The sequence below is a fragment of the Canis aureus genome, chromosome 4 (assembly GCF_053574225.1).
Source record: "Canis aureus isolate CA01 chromosome 4, VMU_Caureus_v.1.0, whole genome shotgun sequence".
Taxonomy (NCBI): domain Eukaryota; kingdom Metazoa; phylum Chordata; class Mammalia; order Carnivora; family Canidae; genus Canis; species Canis aureus.
Genome location: NC_135614.1, coordinates 54,696,713 through 54,711,226, shown reverse-complemented (window position 1 = coordinate 54,711,226; position 14,514 = coordinate 54,696,713). Strand labels below are relative to the sequence as shown.

The 14,514-nt window shown below is 46.1% G+C and overlaps 1 protein-coding gene across 3 annotated transcripts in view; it reads left to right on the top strand.

The window, feature by feature from the left end:
* The window catches only part of CYFIP2 (cytoplasmic FMR1 interacting protein 2), a 123,733-nt gene that overhangs the window by 23,697 nt on the left and 85,522 nt on the right, over positions 1-14,514 (top strand). For all 3 annotated transcript variants that reach the window (XM_077895723.1, XM_077895721.1, XM_077895722.1), the window contains exons 4-9: positions 1,554-1,631; positions 3,132-3,233; positions 7,025-7,206; positions 9,065-9,161; positions 10,692-10,820; positions 13,008-13,112. In XM_077895723.1, coding sequence (XP_077751849.1) covers positions 1,554-1,631; positions 3,132-3,233; positions 7,025-7,206; positions 9,065-9,161; positions 10,692-10,820; positions 13,008-13,112 — 693 coding nt within the window. The remainder of the gene's footprint in view (positions 1-1,553; positions 1,632-3,131; positions 3,234-7,024; positions 7,207-9,064; positions 9,162-10,691; positions 10,821-13,007; positions 13,113-14,514) is intronic.

The window sequence follows — 14,514 nt, the reverse complement described above, 5'->3', positions numbered from 1 at the left end:
TCTCTCTGTGTCTCTCATGAATAAATAAATAAAATCTTTTTTAAAAATTAGTAAAGGTTCATTTTTATATCAGTACATACATTTACAAGACACATGGTCTAATGATACTCTTTTTTATTGCTTTTTTGGAAACTTCACATAGCATCAAATTCACCACTTAGAGGGTATAATTCAGTGTTTCTTTTATGTATTTACAGTGTCATACAAAATCCCTACCCTTTTATTGCCATCACCACAGCGAAACCCCAAGCCCATTACCAGTCATTCCCAATTCCTGTCTCTCCCTTTCCCCTAGCAAACACTAATCTGCTGTGTTTCTGTGGATCTGTCTGTTCTGAGCCATCTCATCTAAATGAATCATGTTAACATGCGACCTTTGTGACTAGCAGAATGTTTTCAGAGTTGATCCATGCTGTGGCATGTATCAGCACTTCACTCCTGCTTATTGATGAGTGCTGTTTCTTTGGGTGGCTGGGCCGCATTGTATTTATCCACCCATCAGTTAATGGCCATTTGGGTAGTTTCCACTTCTTGGTGTTAGGACAGTACCACTGTGATCAAGTGTGCACGTTTCTGCCAGACTGTCTTTTTCCTAATAACACTCTTCCCTTTACAGATCACCTAGAATGTGTGTGATGTGTGATGTATGTTTGCTGTGTGTGTGTGATTTAATTTTCATAAACTTCTTGGAGGTTGTCACCATCATCATCATTACACAGATACTAAATGGAGAATTTTAGGTTAAGTGATTTCTTGAAGATAAAGGACCTAAGAAGGGATGACGTTGGGATTTGAGCCCAGATATTTAGATCCCGAGTTTAGGGCTCTTAGCACTTGCAGGGTGAGGTGAGTCATCACTGTATTTTTCAGATTCGTTTTCCATGCTGTTATTGGTTTTGCCATCTGCTGTATTTTTAAAAATTGATCTTAGTCATTTTCTTGCTCCTGAAATTGTAGCATGGGCTCCGATAAAAGGGCAAACCTAGTACTCTGGGATATGAAAAGTAAAAGCCCATGTTTATCCAGCCCCACAGAGAGTTTGTTCTTCATAACCTGGTGCATATGGCACCAAAATATTTTTCATTACACGACAATATACTTTCATAATTATTACTCTGTGTTTGGTTTTTTAACTTACCTGCTGTATGTACCATTTCTCTCATTGCTTATTTTCTTGCTCACAGTATATCTGAGATAACTTCTTATGGGAACAAATAGATCAGCCTTCTTTTTCTAAGTTGTCTGCCCAATCTTTGAAAAATGTTGCCTGCTGGTAGAGCCCTTGGGTGTCTGAGGAGGCTAATTTAAGCCTGGGTTTCTCAAACTTAATTGCGTACCTGGGAATCTGAGTCACCTGGGAGTTTTATTGAAATGCAGAATCTGATTCCCCAGGCCCAGGGAGGGGCCTGAGATTCTAGTAAGCTTCCCAGGTCCCTCTGATGCCTCTGGTCCACAGGCCACTGGGAGTGATGAGGATCTGATCTGGGGGGGCTGTGAAGAAGCCTTCTGGCTCCAGTGTAATTTCTCCCTGCTGAGTGTGTTTTGCTTTTCAGAATGAAATGCTGGAGGAAGGGCACGAGTATGCAGTCATGCTGTACACCTGGCGCAGCTGCTCCCGGGCCATCCCCCAGGTGAGACTGTCCTTGCTGGGTGCCACCCTCCACTTTATTTACCCTCATCCAGGGAGCTGAGCTTTTCCAGGTAGCTGGGAGTGAGTGAAGCAGGGCCTGTTATTCAAGGGTGCTTTTCAAGACATTTAGTGAGCTTCCCGTAAAACTGATGACAACCTAAAAAAATATCTGTTTGATTTATTTCAAAAGCGAAATGTACTACCTGTATGACACCCAAACCGCTGCAGAAAGATAAAGGTGAAAGGCAAGATATTCCCACCTCCTCACCCCCACCACTCAGTCCCACCTCCCACCAAAGCATAATCACTGTGGATACTTTGATGCATATTCCTCTGGATCTTTTTCCTGTATGTTCCTACAAATATTATTTGTAAATTATCATTCACAAAAGTAAGCTTCTTATTTATATTGTTCTGCCGATTGCTTTTTTCCACTTGATTCCTTATTAGTAACTTTGTTGTGTAGCCTTATGCAGATATTATATTTACAATAATTATCATCATGTAATTCCAGGGTCCCATTATAACAAAATTAACAAACCACAGGTGTACAAAGTAAATAGAAACTATATCCCTCTCTTCCCCTAATCTTAGCCCCCAGAGATGACTACTTATTAGCAGCTTGCTTTGAAGTCTTTCAGATTTTCTATGCCTGTATTATTTATGGACATACAAACAAACACTGTTTTGTTTTGTGTTTCGTTTAACAAGAATGGGACTCAGTTACACTTCATGTCCTGCAAGTTTTTTTCACCTGTCAGTTTATGGTAGCAATGTCTCCATGTCACTTCACATCCATCTGTCTCATTACTTCTAGCAGCCTTAGGAGGATATTGTATGAGTACATCATATTTTATCCATTTAATCATTGACTGGTGGGTATTTACCTTATTGCTACCATTTTAAGAATTTCTAAGCAACAGCGTGAAGAATGTCCCCGTGCTTATCCTTTGCTCACTCTTCAGTTTCACTTGATCAGGTCTTGGGTACACATGCTATGAAAACGTCTGCTATGTGATTCTGATGTGTTGAAAACTACTGGGCAGAGAAAATGGGTTTCTTGATGGGGCCAAGTATGGCCAGGGGCCTTGCTCCATTTGCATGCAGAGAAATGGCTAGAACATTTTTCTCTGCTCAGATGCTGGTGGGGCCCCACTTGGGAGTTTCATTGAAAAGGCTGAAGGAGGGAGACCTTGCAGATCAAGGTAGATGTGTATACAGCTCATGGTCAGGGTACTGAACTGATTGAAGAGGAGGAGGGTTTTGATCTCAGAACTAACTGGTTTCTTTCCTGCAGCCAATGTCTAGGGAGCAGTTTTGCTCTGGTCAGACCCGTCAGGCAGGGCTACCCCAGCCCCCACTTACTAGGGTGACCACCACATTTACCATCCTAAACGAAGTGCCTTCAAGAGTGCAAATGGGCCCCGTTAATAAGATGATAGATGTGAACCAGAATTGCGCTGATAAAGGAAGATGTGTGATCGCCCCTCTCCCCACACAGGTGAAATGCAATGAGCAGCCCAACCGGGTGGAGATCTATGAGAAGACAGTGGAAGTGCTAGAGCCAGAGGTCACCAAGCTCATGAAGTTCATGTACTTTCAGGTGAGGGGTTAGGGTGGATCTGGATCAGGAGACTTGAGAGGCCACACCTCACTGATTGCTGGGGTCTGGATTTTTGACCCAGGTTATTTATCCAATGAGCAAGAGCTTTTTGTGTGCCCCCGTGATACACCCCTTAGTGAGCAAAACAGACAAGCCTCCCTCTCTCCATGTGATTTACATCCTAGTGAGTACACAAGAGTGTTTCAGGTAGGAGAGACTGACAGTAAATAATACACAGTCCACCCACAATCAGGGTAGAGTAAGTGCTGTGAGTAAATAAAATTTAAAAATCAAAACTCTGGGGTAGAGGGTGTCTGTGACATGGTGCAGCTTTAGGGATGGCCTGTCAAGAATGGTATTTGCACTGAAATCTGTATGTAACAATCATCTGGCGTGTGACGATCAGATGAAGAGGATTTCAAGCAGAAGGAACTGCAAAAGCAAAGGTCCTGAGGCCTGAAGAAGAAGGATGTGTTTAAGAAATAGAAGAAGCCAGGGATGCTGCAGTGAGAAGGGATGGTGGACCGAAAGTGACATGGGAGAGGTAGACAGGACCTGACCTTCTAGGGCACTGTAGGCCAGGAGGCAGGACATGAAGAGAATATATGGATTTTACTCGAACACCATAGAAGCCACTGGCGGTTTCTTGTGACGGGTTCTGGTTTGAGGTTTTACAGCAACATTCTGGCTGCTGTGTGGGAAACAGATGGGAGGTGGGAGGCAGTTACAGATGTGGAAGGTGGGAGGGGAGAAGAGACAGCACGGAAGCCAGCTGGGAAGCCAGGAAGAGGAATTATGTCAGGAGGAGAAGAGAAAAGAGAGCTGAGGGGCCTCCATCAATGGAAGACTAGAGGGCAGGCTGGTTAAGCAGGAATGGCAAAGAGAAAATAATGCAAATTGGTTGATTATTATAGTTAGGTCAGATGCTGTTCAGGAATGCAGGTTGAACACTTCAAGAACAGTCTGTACCCTGGGGCGGGAGTCATGGCACTCGCTCTATGCCCTCCACACAGTCCACTGAAAAGCTGAGCTTCATAAATAGACTTGCAAGCCCTGGCCAGATGTCCACCCCACACCCAGCTCTACCCGGGCCCCCCGGGGGGTGGGAGATGGGGAATGTCTGGGGAAGGTGCAAATGCATGCAGCCCTGGGCAGATGGCCTGGTGTCCGAGGCAGGGAAACTCAAGATTTTGCCCCACTGTCCCTGTGTGCCGGGGAGTTATGTGACGTCTCACACCTTTGCATTGACAAAGGTTCTCTCACCTTGGAAATCATGCCTAATCTCTGGTTTGTGGTGAGGACAAATGAGGTCTATTTGTAAAGAGTCAAATAGAGTCCTGGTTACAGAGTAGGTTTGATAAATGGCAGCTGCTGTGACTAGCATCATGGACCTGCCCTTAGGAGCCTACTCTCTTTAGGAAGGCAGGCCCAAGAGAGAACTATCCAGAGGCTGATTGAGTGCGAAACAAAGGGCCTTCAACGAAATATTGAGAGGAGGATCTGATGTAATCTAGAACTATGCTGTTCAGCACAGTGGCCAGTAGCCATATGGGACTATCTACATTAAAACTAAATAAAATTTAAAATTCAGGTCCCCCAGGGCACTGGCCATTTCAAATGCTCAGTAGCCACATGTGATGAGTGGCTACCATATTGGACAGTGCAGATGTGGAGCATCTCCATCATTGCAAGAAGTTTTATTGGACTTAGACTCTGGATGGAGAAAGTCTGGCTTGGTCTAGGCTTTGAAGGAAGGAATGACTGGCAGGGTATCCCATGTCCATGGAGTAAAGTTCACATACAAGGAGTGATTTCTCTCCTTTCTCCTAGTTATCCTCCTCTCCCTCTTCCTCCACCTCCTCCTCTCTCTGTGTCTCTTTCAGAATTGCTACTTTAGCCCTTTTTTGTTATTTGTCAGCTGCTCTTTTTGGGAACAGATTTTTTTTGAGGTATGATTCATATACCATACAATTTGTCCATTTAAATTGGACAATTGAACAGTTTTTATTAGTATATTCACAGAGTTGTACATCCACCACCACACTCAGTTGTAGAACATTCTCACCCCAAAAAGAAATCCCATTCCCTTTAGCTATCACCCCATCATACCTTCCACCTGCCCCCCTCCAGATCTAGGTAACCACTAATCTGTCTTATGGATTTGCCTCTTCTGGACACTGCATATAAATGGAATCACATAATATGTGACCTTTGGTGACAGACTTCTTTCACCTAGTATATTGTTTTCAAGATCCATCCATATTGTAGCAGGTATCAAATTGTATGACCAAATACTAATCTTCTATATGGATCTACCATATTTTATTTACATATTTGTGTTAATGGACATTTAGATTATATCCACTTTGAGGCTATTATGAACAAGGTCCTGTGAATATTCATGTATACATTTTGGGGTAGACATATTTTCATATCTCTTAACTATTCTCCCTCCTTTTAGCTTTGCCTGCTACTGTGACCTTTTTTTTTTTTCTTTAGATTTTATTTATTCATGATAGAGAGAGAGGCAGAGACATAGACAGAGGGAGAAGCAGGCTCCATGCAGGAAGCCTGATGTGGGACTCAATCCTGGGACTCCAGGATCATACCCTGGGCCAAAGGCAGATGCTCAACTGCTGAGCCACCCAGGTGTCCCATGTGACCCTTTTATTTTTTATTATTTTTTAAAAGATTTTTTTTTATTTACTTATTCATGATAGAGAAAGAAAGAGAGGCAGAGACACAGGAGGAGGGAGAAGCAGGCTCCATGCCAGGAGCCCGATGTGGGACTCAATCCTGGGACTCCAGGATTGTGCCCCAGGCCAAAGGCAGGCGCTAAACCACCGAGCCACCCAGGGATCCCCCATGTGACCCTTTTAAAATACAATTCAGATCATATTATTCTTGACTCACTCAGTGTAGAAACCTGAGCCCTCACAAAGGCCTCAAGGGTTCCTCTCTGCTTCCAGTTTCTTCCTTTTGCTTACTCCACTTCAACCACTAGTTTATTACTCATCCTTCAGACATGCCAGGCACACTCCTGCCCCAGGGCCTTTGCACTGGCCACTCATGCTGTCCAGAATGCACTTCTATCAGTTATCCCTGTCATTCTCCTTCTCTACTTTCAAACTCTTTTCCTAGAAATCACCTCTGAATGATTTTTTCTCTGATCTTCCTACTAAAGTATATGGCTCCCCCTGCCCTCCCTATTCCCCTTTATTATTCTGCTTTATTTTTCCTGCTTTATTTTTCTCCGTAGTACATATCACATTCTAATACAGAGCATTTGTTTTGTTTTCTGCCTTCCCTCATATACAAGTCCCTTAGAGTAGAAATTTTTCTTTTATGTTTTGTTCTCTACTTTACTCCAGTACCTTGAATGATCTTTGGCACATAGTAGATGCTCAGTAAATACTATTTATTGGATACATTACCCTCTCTCTCTGAATGTTTCTGTCACTCGTGGTCCCTACCCTACTCTTGTCTGGCACCTGACACTGTCCTAGGTGCTGGGACACAAAAATGAATAAGAGAATAAGACAAGGTTTTTGAGTGAAGGCATGGTGAATGAATTCATTGATATGACTCACTAGGTTGCAGGTTCCAGGCTACCCTCTGGAAATGAGCCCTGGATTTAGGGACTCCTCTGAGAATGACCTGACAGATTTGACTTTCTCTAAACTCTGACTAGAGCCTCAGAGGAGGGAGACTTGACCCTGCTCTCCACAGAGAGCACAGTGAGCCCCCTTCCTGGGCTGCCTGGCCTTACTTGCTGCCCCCTCTGCCTGCAGCGCAAGGCCATCGAGCGGTTCTGCAGTGAGGTGAAGCGGCTGTGCCATGCCGAGCGGAGGAAGGACTTTGTCTCCGAGGCCTACCTTCTGACGCTGGGCAAGTTCATCAACATGTTTGCCGTCTTGGATGAGCTGAAGAATATGAAGTGCAGCGTCAAGAATGACCACTCTGCCTACAAGAGGTCAGGGCGCCCTCACCCCACCCCCCTCTTCCTGCGGAGCCAGCCTGGGGCAGGCAGAGGATACAGTCCTGCCACGCTCCTCCTCCAGAACCAAGCTGGCCATTCCCCAGCACGAGCAGGGTTGGGCCTGTTACCGGCTTTTGCAGTTTGAGAAATAACATGCAGAGCTGAGTCTTTGGAGAACTGGGTCTCTGTAGATGTTCTGTCTCAAGGTGGGGTCAGATCCTCATTTTCCCTAACCTGTGGAGCAGTAGTAGTTTCCCATGCAGTATAGGACCTGCAAGATCATCATAAAATGGTCAGTCACATCAGTCATTTCCTGCAATATTCAGAAAGCCATTTCAAACTGTTTATATTAAAAAGGAACTCAATTGGCTCCCAAAACTGAAAAGCTTCCTTGTTTCTGGATCCAGGTACTCAGATGCTGTTGGTCTGGTTCCCCCTACCTCTGGGCTCAACCTCCCTTGATAGCAGCTTCCTTCTCAGGCAGGCCTGTGCCCTGTGGTGGCCTCGGCAGCTAGAAGCTACCCTCTGACCAGCACAGCACCCCCAGTTTCAAAGGAAAGAAAGGGTGCTTCTTTGAAATAACTTTTGCAAAAGTCCCACAGATTGTCATTGCTCTGGTTTGGGTCCCGTGTGGACCCCTCCATCAGGTAACTGTGGGGAGTGGAGGCTCCAGTTGGACAGGTGCTTTCCCTCAGAGTCAGTTGGAGGTCCGCGTCAGCTGAGAAAGAAGGACTGAGAATGTGTGAGGGATTGTCGTGCTCCAGAAATTAGGATACCACCACCTAGAAGGTGGCAGGGGGCATTTGAAAGCAACAGGTATCTTTCCTATATGTTGCTGATGTTCAGATGAGCTCTCAGTGTCTGCAGATGTATCTTGGGAGGGATTTTCTGTGTCACTGATGAAGAGGCCCCCTCTTCCTTGAATCACATCCTCTTGGGGCTCCAAGGTAACTGGAAAAAGCAGGCAACAGACCTATTCCCACAATTGTATCCTAAGTGAACTGTGTAACCTGGGGGTGTCCATAGACAGAGCCCCCTCCTCAGCCTGGTGCAGAAATGGCAGCTTTCACAAAGATTTCGTAGACAACTCATAGTATAATATCTCCTACATCTCCCCCCGCTGCTCCCTGTGTTTCTCCCCAGTTTTGGCCACTCCTTGCATCGTGGTCATAAGTGACACCATGCATAGCAGCTAGGGCTGTGAGCAAGGCGGGTGTCTTGTCTGTGCTCTCGTGGTCAGTCGTGATATGGGCTGCACCACTACCAGGTTAGGCTGGGACAGACCAGGATGGCGTGGTGTTCCCCCATCGAGCCCTGTGAGTGCTCCCCACAACCATCACCCTTCACCTATAACCCTATTGGGTGAAATAGACTTTTGTTTCCACGCAGTGCTTTGCTTTAGAAACTTGGAGGTTTTCTGTAAGTAACATAATCCATGCAAAACCAACACATCCTGCCTCGGATTCTTCTCCATGACCACTGTGTGGTTTCACGGCAGGTTTCACAGCATGGCGCAGGGATGCCCATTTCGCTCTGTCTTGCCACCTCTGGCTGGTTGATAGGATGCTTGTTGCCCTTAAACTTGCCGGTTTGGGCCTTCAGTGTATTCTTGCCTCTTAAATGTAGGTATCCTTAAATGTACAAGGTGTATATGGTCCCTAAGGAAATGACTCCAGAATACACTCTCCTTTGATAATAGAGTCATCTGTGATATTGTGAGCTCCTTAACCTCAGGCCTCGGGGCGGGGGTGGGGGGGTGGGGGCACGACTCTGGGTTAGGTGGGAGCGGGAGTCAGTGAGGCCCGGCTTAGGCGGGTTATGCTTGAGCATTCCTCTCTGCAACACCGTGTAGGGCGGCGCAGTTCCTGAGGAAGATGGCGGACCCCCAGTCTATCCAGGAGTCACAGAACCTTTCCATGTTCCTGGCCAATCACAACAGGATCACCCAGGTGATGGCAGAGTCCTTGTTCATCTCAGCCTGGTGTCCCAGGACACAGGCAGGGGCCTGAAGATTGAGGGACCACAAGCAGGGGAGCTTAGTCCAGATCTAACATCCTCACTTCCCTGCTGATGGATTAACAGACTAAGTCCGCTCCCCAGCCACAGATGACCCTTTCACCCCCTGCGGATTTGGTTCCCTGAAAGCCTTCTCAGCCCATGTGCTACCCCCACAGCAGTGAGGATTGAGGGCCTGGGTTCTGGAGTTTGACAGACTTGTTCATTTTATTTCTTTTTTAAAAAATTTTATTTATTCATGAGAGACATAGAGAGGCAGAGGGAGAAGCAGGTTCCATGTGGGGAGCCCGATGTGGAACTCAGTCCCAGGACCCCGAGATCACAACCTGAGCTGAAGGCAGACACTCAACCACTGAGCCACTCGGGTGCCCTGACAGCCTTGTTTTCTAATCCTGGACCCTCCACTGACCCTTGTGAGATCTTGTGAGATCTGAGACCCTCAGATCTTAGAACTGAGGTCTAAGCCTCAGTTTCCTCATCTGTGGTGTGATCTGTTATTTTTGAGAATAAGAGTCCATCTCATAGGACTGTTGTGAGAAATGAAACATCATATCAAAAGCCCTTAGTAAGCAGAGCCTGATGAGTGGTAAGAGTATAAGCTGCCGTAGCTATCGTTACTGCCACCACTTTGCTGGGCACCCCCATCAGCTATGGCTCTTTTGCTCTGACTGACTTAATGTAACCCGTCTTGCTCACCTGTCAGGTCAGCCTAAACAGGCACCAGCAAGAATGTGAGCTGGGCTCCAGCTGAGAGGGGCGTGCATCTTGGAAACATTTCAGGCTCAAACCTCTCTCAGGGATGCTCCTGGCTTCACTGGACCCTTCCTGCTCTTGGTTAACTGCACAAGGCTGCCAGTGTTGAGGCTCCATGTTTCTTTTCCGAGACTCAGCCCCACATCTCAGCCCCAGGTTGTCTGTGGAAAGCACCAGCAGTGTCTTTCACGGTGTCCTCCACAGGGGCCCAGGTTGTCCCTTTTGAGAGAAAGGGCCTGAGATGGAGCTCTTAGACTCTGTTCTTATGGGAAATGCTTCTGTACCACTGTGTCCTGCCAGGAGGGGCACACCTGCTGGTCCCACTCTCCTCCCCTGGGCTGGGTATTTCTGTCATCGTCTGAGGTATCATGGCTAAGTCTATACCCTCAAAGCTAAGCCTAGATTACTCAGGCCTGTTACTGTAAAGCTGAACTGCTTTTCAGCTCAGCCCAAGAAAGTCCTTGCTAAATGTCAGAATTGCCAGGAAATAAAATGGAGAGCTCAGAGTGGGGGCAGGTTGCCTGCCGTGGAAGATTGCAGAAGCTTTAAGGAGAAGTGGGGACTTTAAGGAGAAGATGCAGGTTCCCTCCACCTGGGATGGTCAGGGGGGCTGTGCAGTGTCACTGCCAATCAGCCGTGGGCCTTCTGTAGTGGTGCGGGTGGGGAGGAGGGAGAGGAGCTAACCAGGGGTGGGGGGCGTTGCTGTTCAGTGTCTCCATCAGCAACTGGAAGTGATCCCAGGCTACGAGGAGCTGCTGGCAGACATTGTCAACATCTGCGTGGATTACTACGAGAACAAGATGTATCTGACCCCCAGCGAGAAGCACATGCTCCTCAAGGTATAACTGTAGTCACACACCCCACGTCCTGGGCTAGCCCCTTCACCTCCTTCTTATTTAAAATCTTTTTTTAATGTTTATTTTTTCTTAAACACTGATACAGATCTTACCGGACATAATTTTTTGTCCTTTTTTCTTTCCTTCCATATGTCATATACACCTTTCCAGATGCTGTTAAGGATATTTCTACAATGTAATTTTTAATGGCTGCTGAGTGTCCCATTGTGCATGGATACTGTTACTAAACAAATCCTATCATTGGATATTTGTTTGCCAAATTGCATTGAACACTCTTAGAGCGCAACTTTTGTGTACATACTCCTGCCAAGTCAAATGTCATAGAGGAGAAAATTGCTGACTCAAAGGGAAAGCAAAATCTTCAAGCTTTTGCTGTCACAAAGTAGTCACATTTGTTCCAGCGGTTTGCAAATTTCATTTTTAAATTATCAAGTAATATTTATTGTAGAAAATCTGGAATATATAGAAAAGCACAAAAAATTTTAATGTCTCCCCATCTTTTCCTCCAGAGGTAACACTTTTAGCATCTTGATATATTTCAGTTTTTCTGTGCTTATACTTCTTTAGCATATGCTATATGCATAAATGATGTGTGTGTAATTTGTATTCCATTTCATTAAGTGTAGTGGGAATATTATGCAACCACTCAATAATGTGATACGGATGTGCTTGTATTTCTTTTGCCATTACTCGGCCTTTGGCTGCTTGGGTTCTGATTTCTCTGGACAGCAGTAGCACTGAGATGAGCAGCCTTCTGCATGTTCTGCTGACACCCTGCATAGCCCCTTTTCAGTCTTCCCCAGAGCCTCCCCTTCTTCCAGAGTTCTCCTGGTAGTTTTATTTTTCCTCCTCTCTGCCTTGCCACTCTGGCATGCTATTCTGAGTCCCAGCCCTGTTGGGGTTCCTTCTTTCTGTTCCCACAGCACCTCGACAATATCTGTAGGAAGGGGTATCTCAGTGATTTGTTCCCTCCGGCTTCCTCTGTACCATCAGAAATCCAGATGAGTCCCCAAGAGCCTAGTGGTCTCTCTCACCCCCTTGCTGTGCCTGGGCAGGTCCCAAAGCTCTGCCCAGAACAGCTGCTGCCACATACCAGGTCACTAAATTCCAGCCCACCAAGCTCTCTGAGATGCTGCCAGCAGATTCTCTGGCCCTGGTTTTCTCTCACTGGCTTTTAATCCCTCTACTCCTCTACTTCTTCATCTTCTTGCCCTCAGCTCTCCACCACTTTCCCCCAGGCTCTGGGTCTCAATATTGATTGTTCCCTGGTTTTGCAGTTCAGATTGCCACCAGGGGCACCTCTCACCTAACGTGGAAGAGTCTGGTGCCCACCCTGCAGAGCAGGAGACAGAATGGGGCTAAGAGAGATGCGACCTCAATAGTCTTCTAATCCAGTCCCTTACGTGTCAGATGTGACTTCCCCACGGTCACAGCAGCTCTCAGCAAGGGAAGCTGCTTTCAGCCTAGCTGTTCAGGCCCCCTTCAGCCTTGCTGTGCATTTGACAGAAGGAGCAAAGCATGTCAGCATTCGAGAAGCTATTAAATGGACTGGCACATCCAGAGTCAGCCTGACCTACTTACATGGCGTTGTCAGACAAAAACATGTTCCCGAATGAAGTCACCAGTGGCTCCTTGCGAATCTCTGCATTGTTTTAGCTTCCTTGGGGAAAGAAGTCAGCAGTTTCACATTCATTCGACACTGAGCAGGTATTCCCAAGTGCCTGTAATGTGCTAGACCCCAGGGATGCAGCAACAAGCAGCGCTCAGCCCTTCCTCGCAGGAAGCATCTAAATGTGTGGATGTTCTTGTCCGATCTGGCTTCAGACCCTGTCTCTGCAACCTGTTAGCTGTGTGACTTGACTCATAAGATTGTTGTGAGAATTGAGGAGAATATCTGGTAAAGCCCTACGCATAGTAAGGACTCAACAAGCGACCACCATTACAACACACTACAGGGTGGTCTGAATTTCTTCACAGAAATCAAGTTTTTAGTTGAAATCAGATTTATGTCTCCTTTCTTTAATTGAAGACATGTGGGTTTTGAGAGAGAAGGTGTCACTACAAGACATACATGTGTGTGTGCACATGCACAGACCTCCTTTTTTTGTTTTGTTTTGTTTTTTAAACTTTTCCAGTGGTCATGATGTGCTCTGCACTTTCTTGCTCTAGGTAATGGGTTTTGGTCTCTACCTGATGGATGGAAACGTCAGTAACATTTACAAACTGGATGCCAAGAAGAGAATCAACCTCAGCAAAATTGATAAATTCTTTAAGGTCAGTACCTGAGGGTGGGGCCGGGCGGCAGGGCAATCTCTCTGAGGAAAGGGAAGAAATCTGCAGGAAGCAGGGCTTGTTGATGGAGCTGCAGCTCTAAAGTCCCCAAGAGGAGGAGGCGGGTAGAATGATAAGGACCTCCAACTGCCCTCCGTAGAAGGCTGCCCCATTGAAGTCAGACATGCTCCCAAGTCTCAGGATTCCGCTGGGAGGCCTTAAGATTCTTTCTGCATATTACTTTTTGTCTTTCTTGAATTCCTTGCTATCTAAAGAAAGAGGTGTATCCCAGAAGATAGTGCCTGCTTTAATTTTCCATATGAATAAGAGCTCACAGAAGCAGGAGGATTAAAGACTGGATTTTAAATTGATTCTCACTTGCAAAGTCACAGCCTCTCCTGGTCCACTGAGGACTCCCTCTACTTGCCCCCTGCCTCTGGGTGCAATGCCTCATCATGGTCCGTTATACACTCAGACCTTTGCAGTGCCTCCGAGGTTTGATCTTCTGGCCCCAGGTTTTTAAAAAGAAAACCTGGGGTTAAATTAAGCCTTTGAGATTTTCATGAAGAGATTTCCCGCTTTGGAATTGAATTCCATGGTGTCAGTTTAACTAGCATCAGGCACTCCAGGCTTGGAGTAGAGCCTCAGAGGTTAGACATGGAAAACCCAGGCTTAACATTAAAAGTCCCCCATGTGGCATGGGGGACACTAGGCTGGGCCTGGATCCCACTGACGCTTCCAGGTGAAGAGGGAAATAAATCACCAAAGGCATCCTGTGGCTTTGCTTCTTTTTAAGGCAGGAACTTTCACTTTTCTCTGGAGCTGCCCCAGATGAAAACAGGGCTCATCTCAGGAGACCTTGTAAAACCCGTCTCTGCCCCCAGTCAGGAATGAGATTGGGGTGCAGTTGAGTAATACAGCTTTGCCATGGTCAGGCCTGGGTTTTAGTCTGGCTCTGCCACTCAACAGCTGGATGACTCTGGAAAGTCACCAAACCTTTCTGAAATGGAATTCCTCAGCCCGAAAAATGTGAATGCAAAGAGTATTTACTTTATAGAGTTTCCTTGAGGATTCAGTGGGAGGCAGAGCCCTGGATTATCATCCTGGCTCCTTGACTTCTCTCGGGTTTGATTTTGTGTGAAGATTACTTGAGCTATCTAAACTTCAATCTTTTCATCTGTGAAATGGGGATGATAATTGTATTGACCTCACAAAGTATTTGTATGGATTGAGAGTCTTTTTTTTTTTGTTTAATAGACTATTTTATAGAGCAGTTCAGTTCACAGCAAAATCGAGCAGAAAGTGCACAGTTTTCCCATTTACTCCCTGCCCTCCACCATATAGAGCCTCCCCCACTATCAGAATCCCTCACCAAAGTGATACACTCTTTACAATCATCAAACCT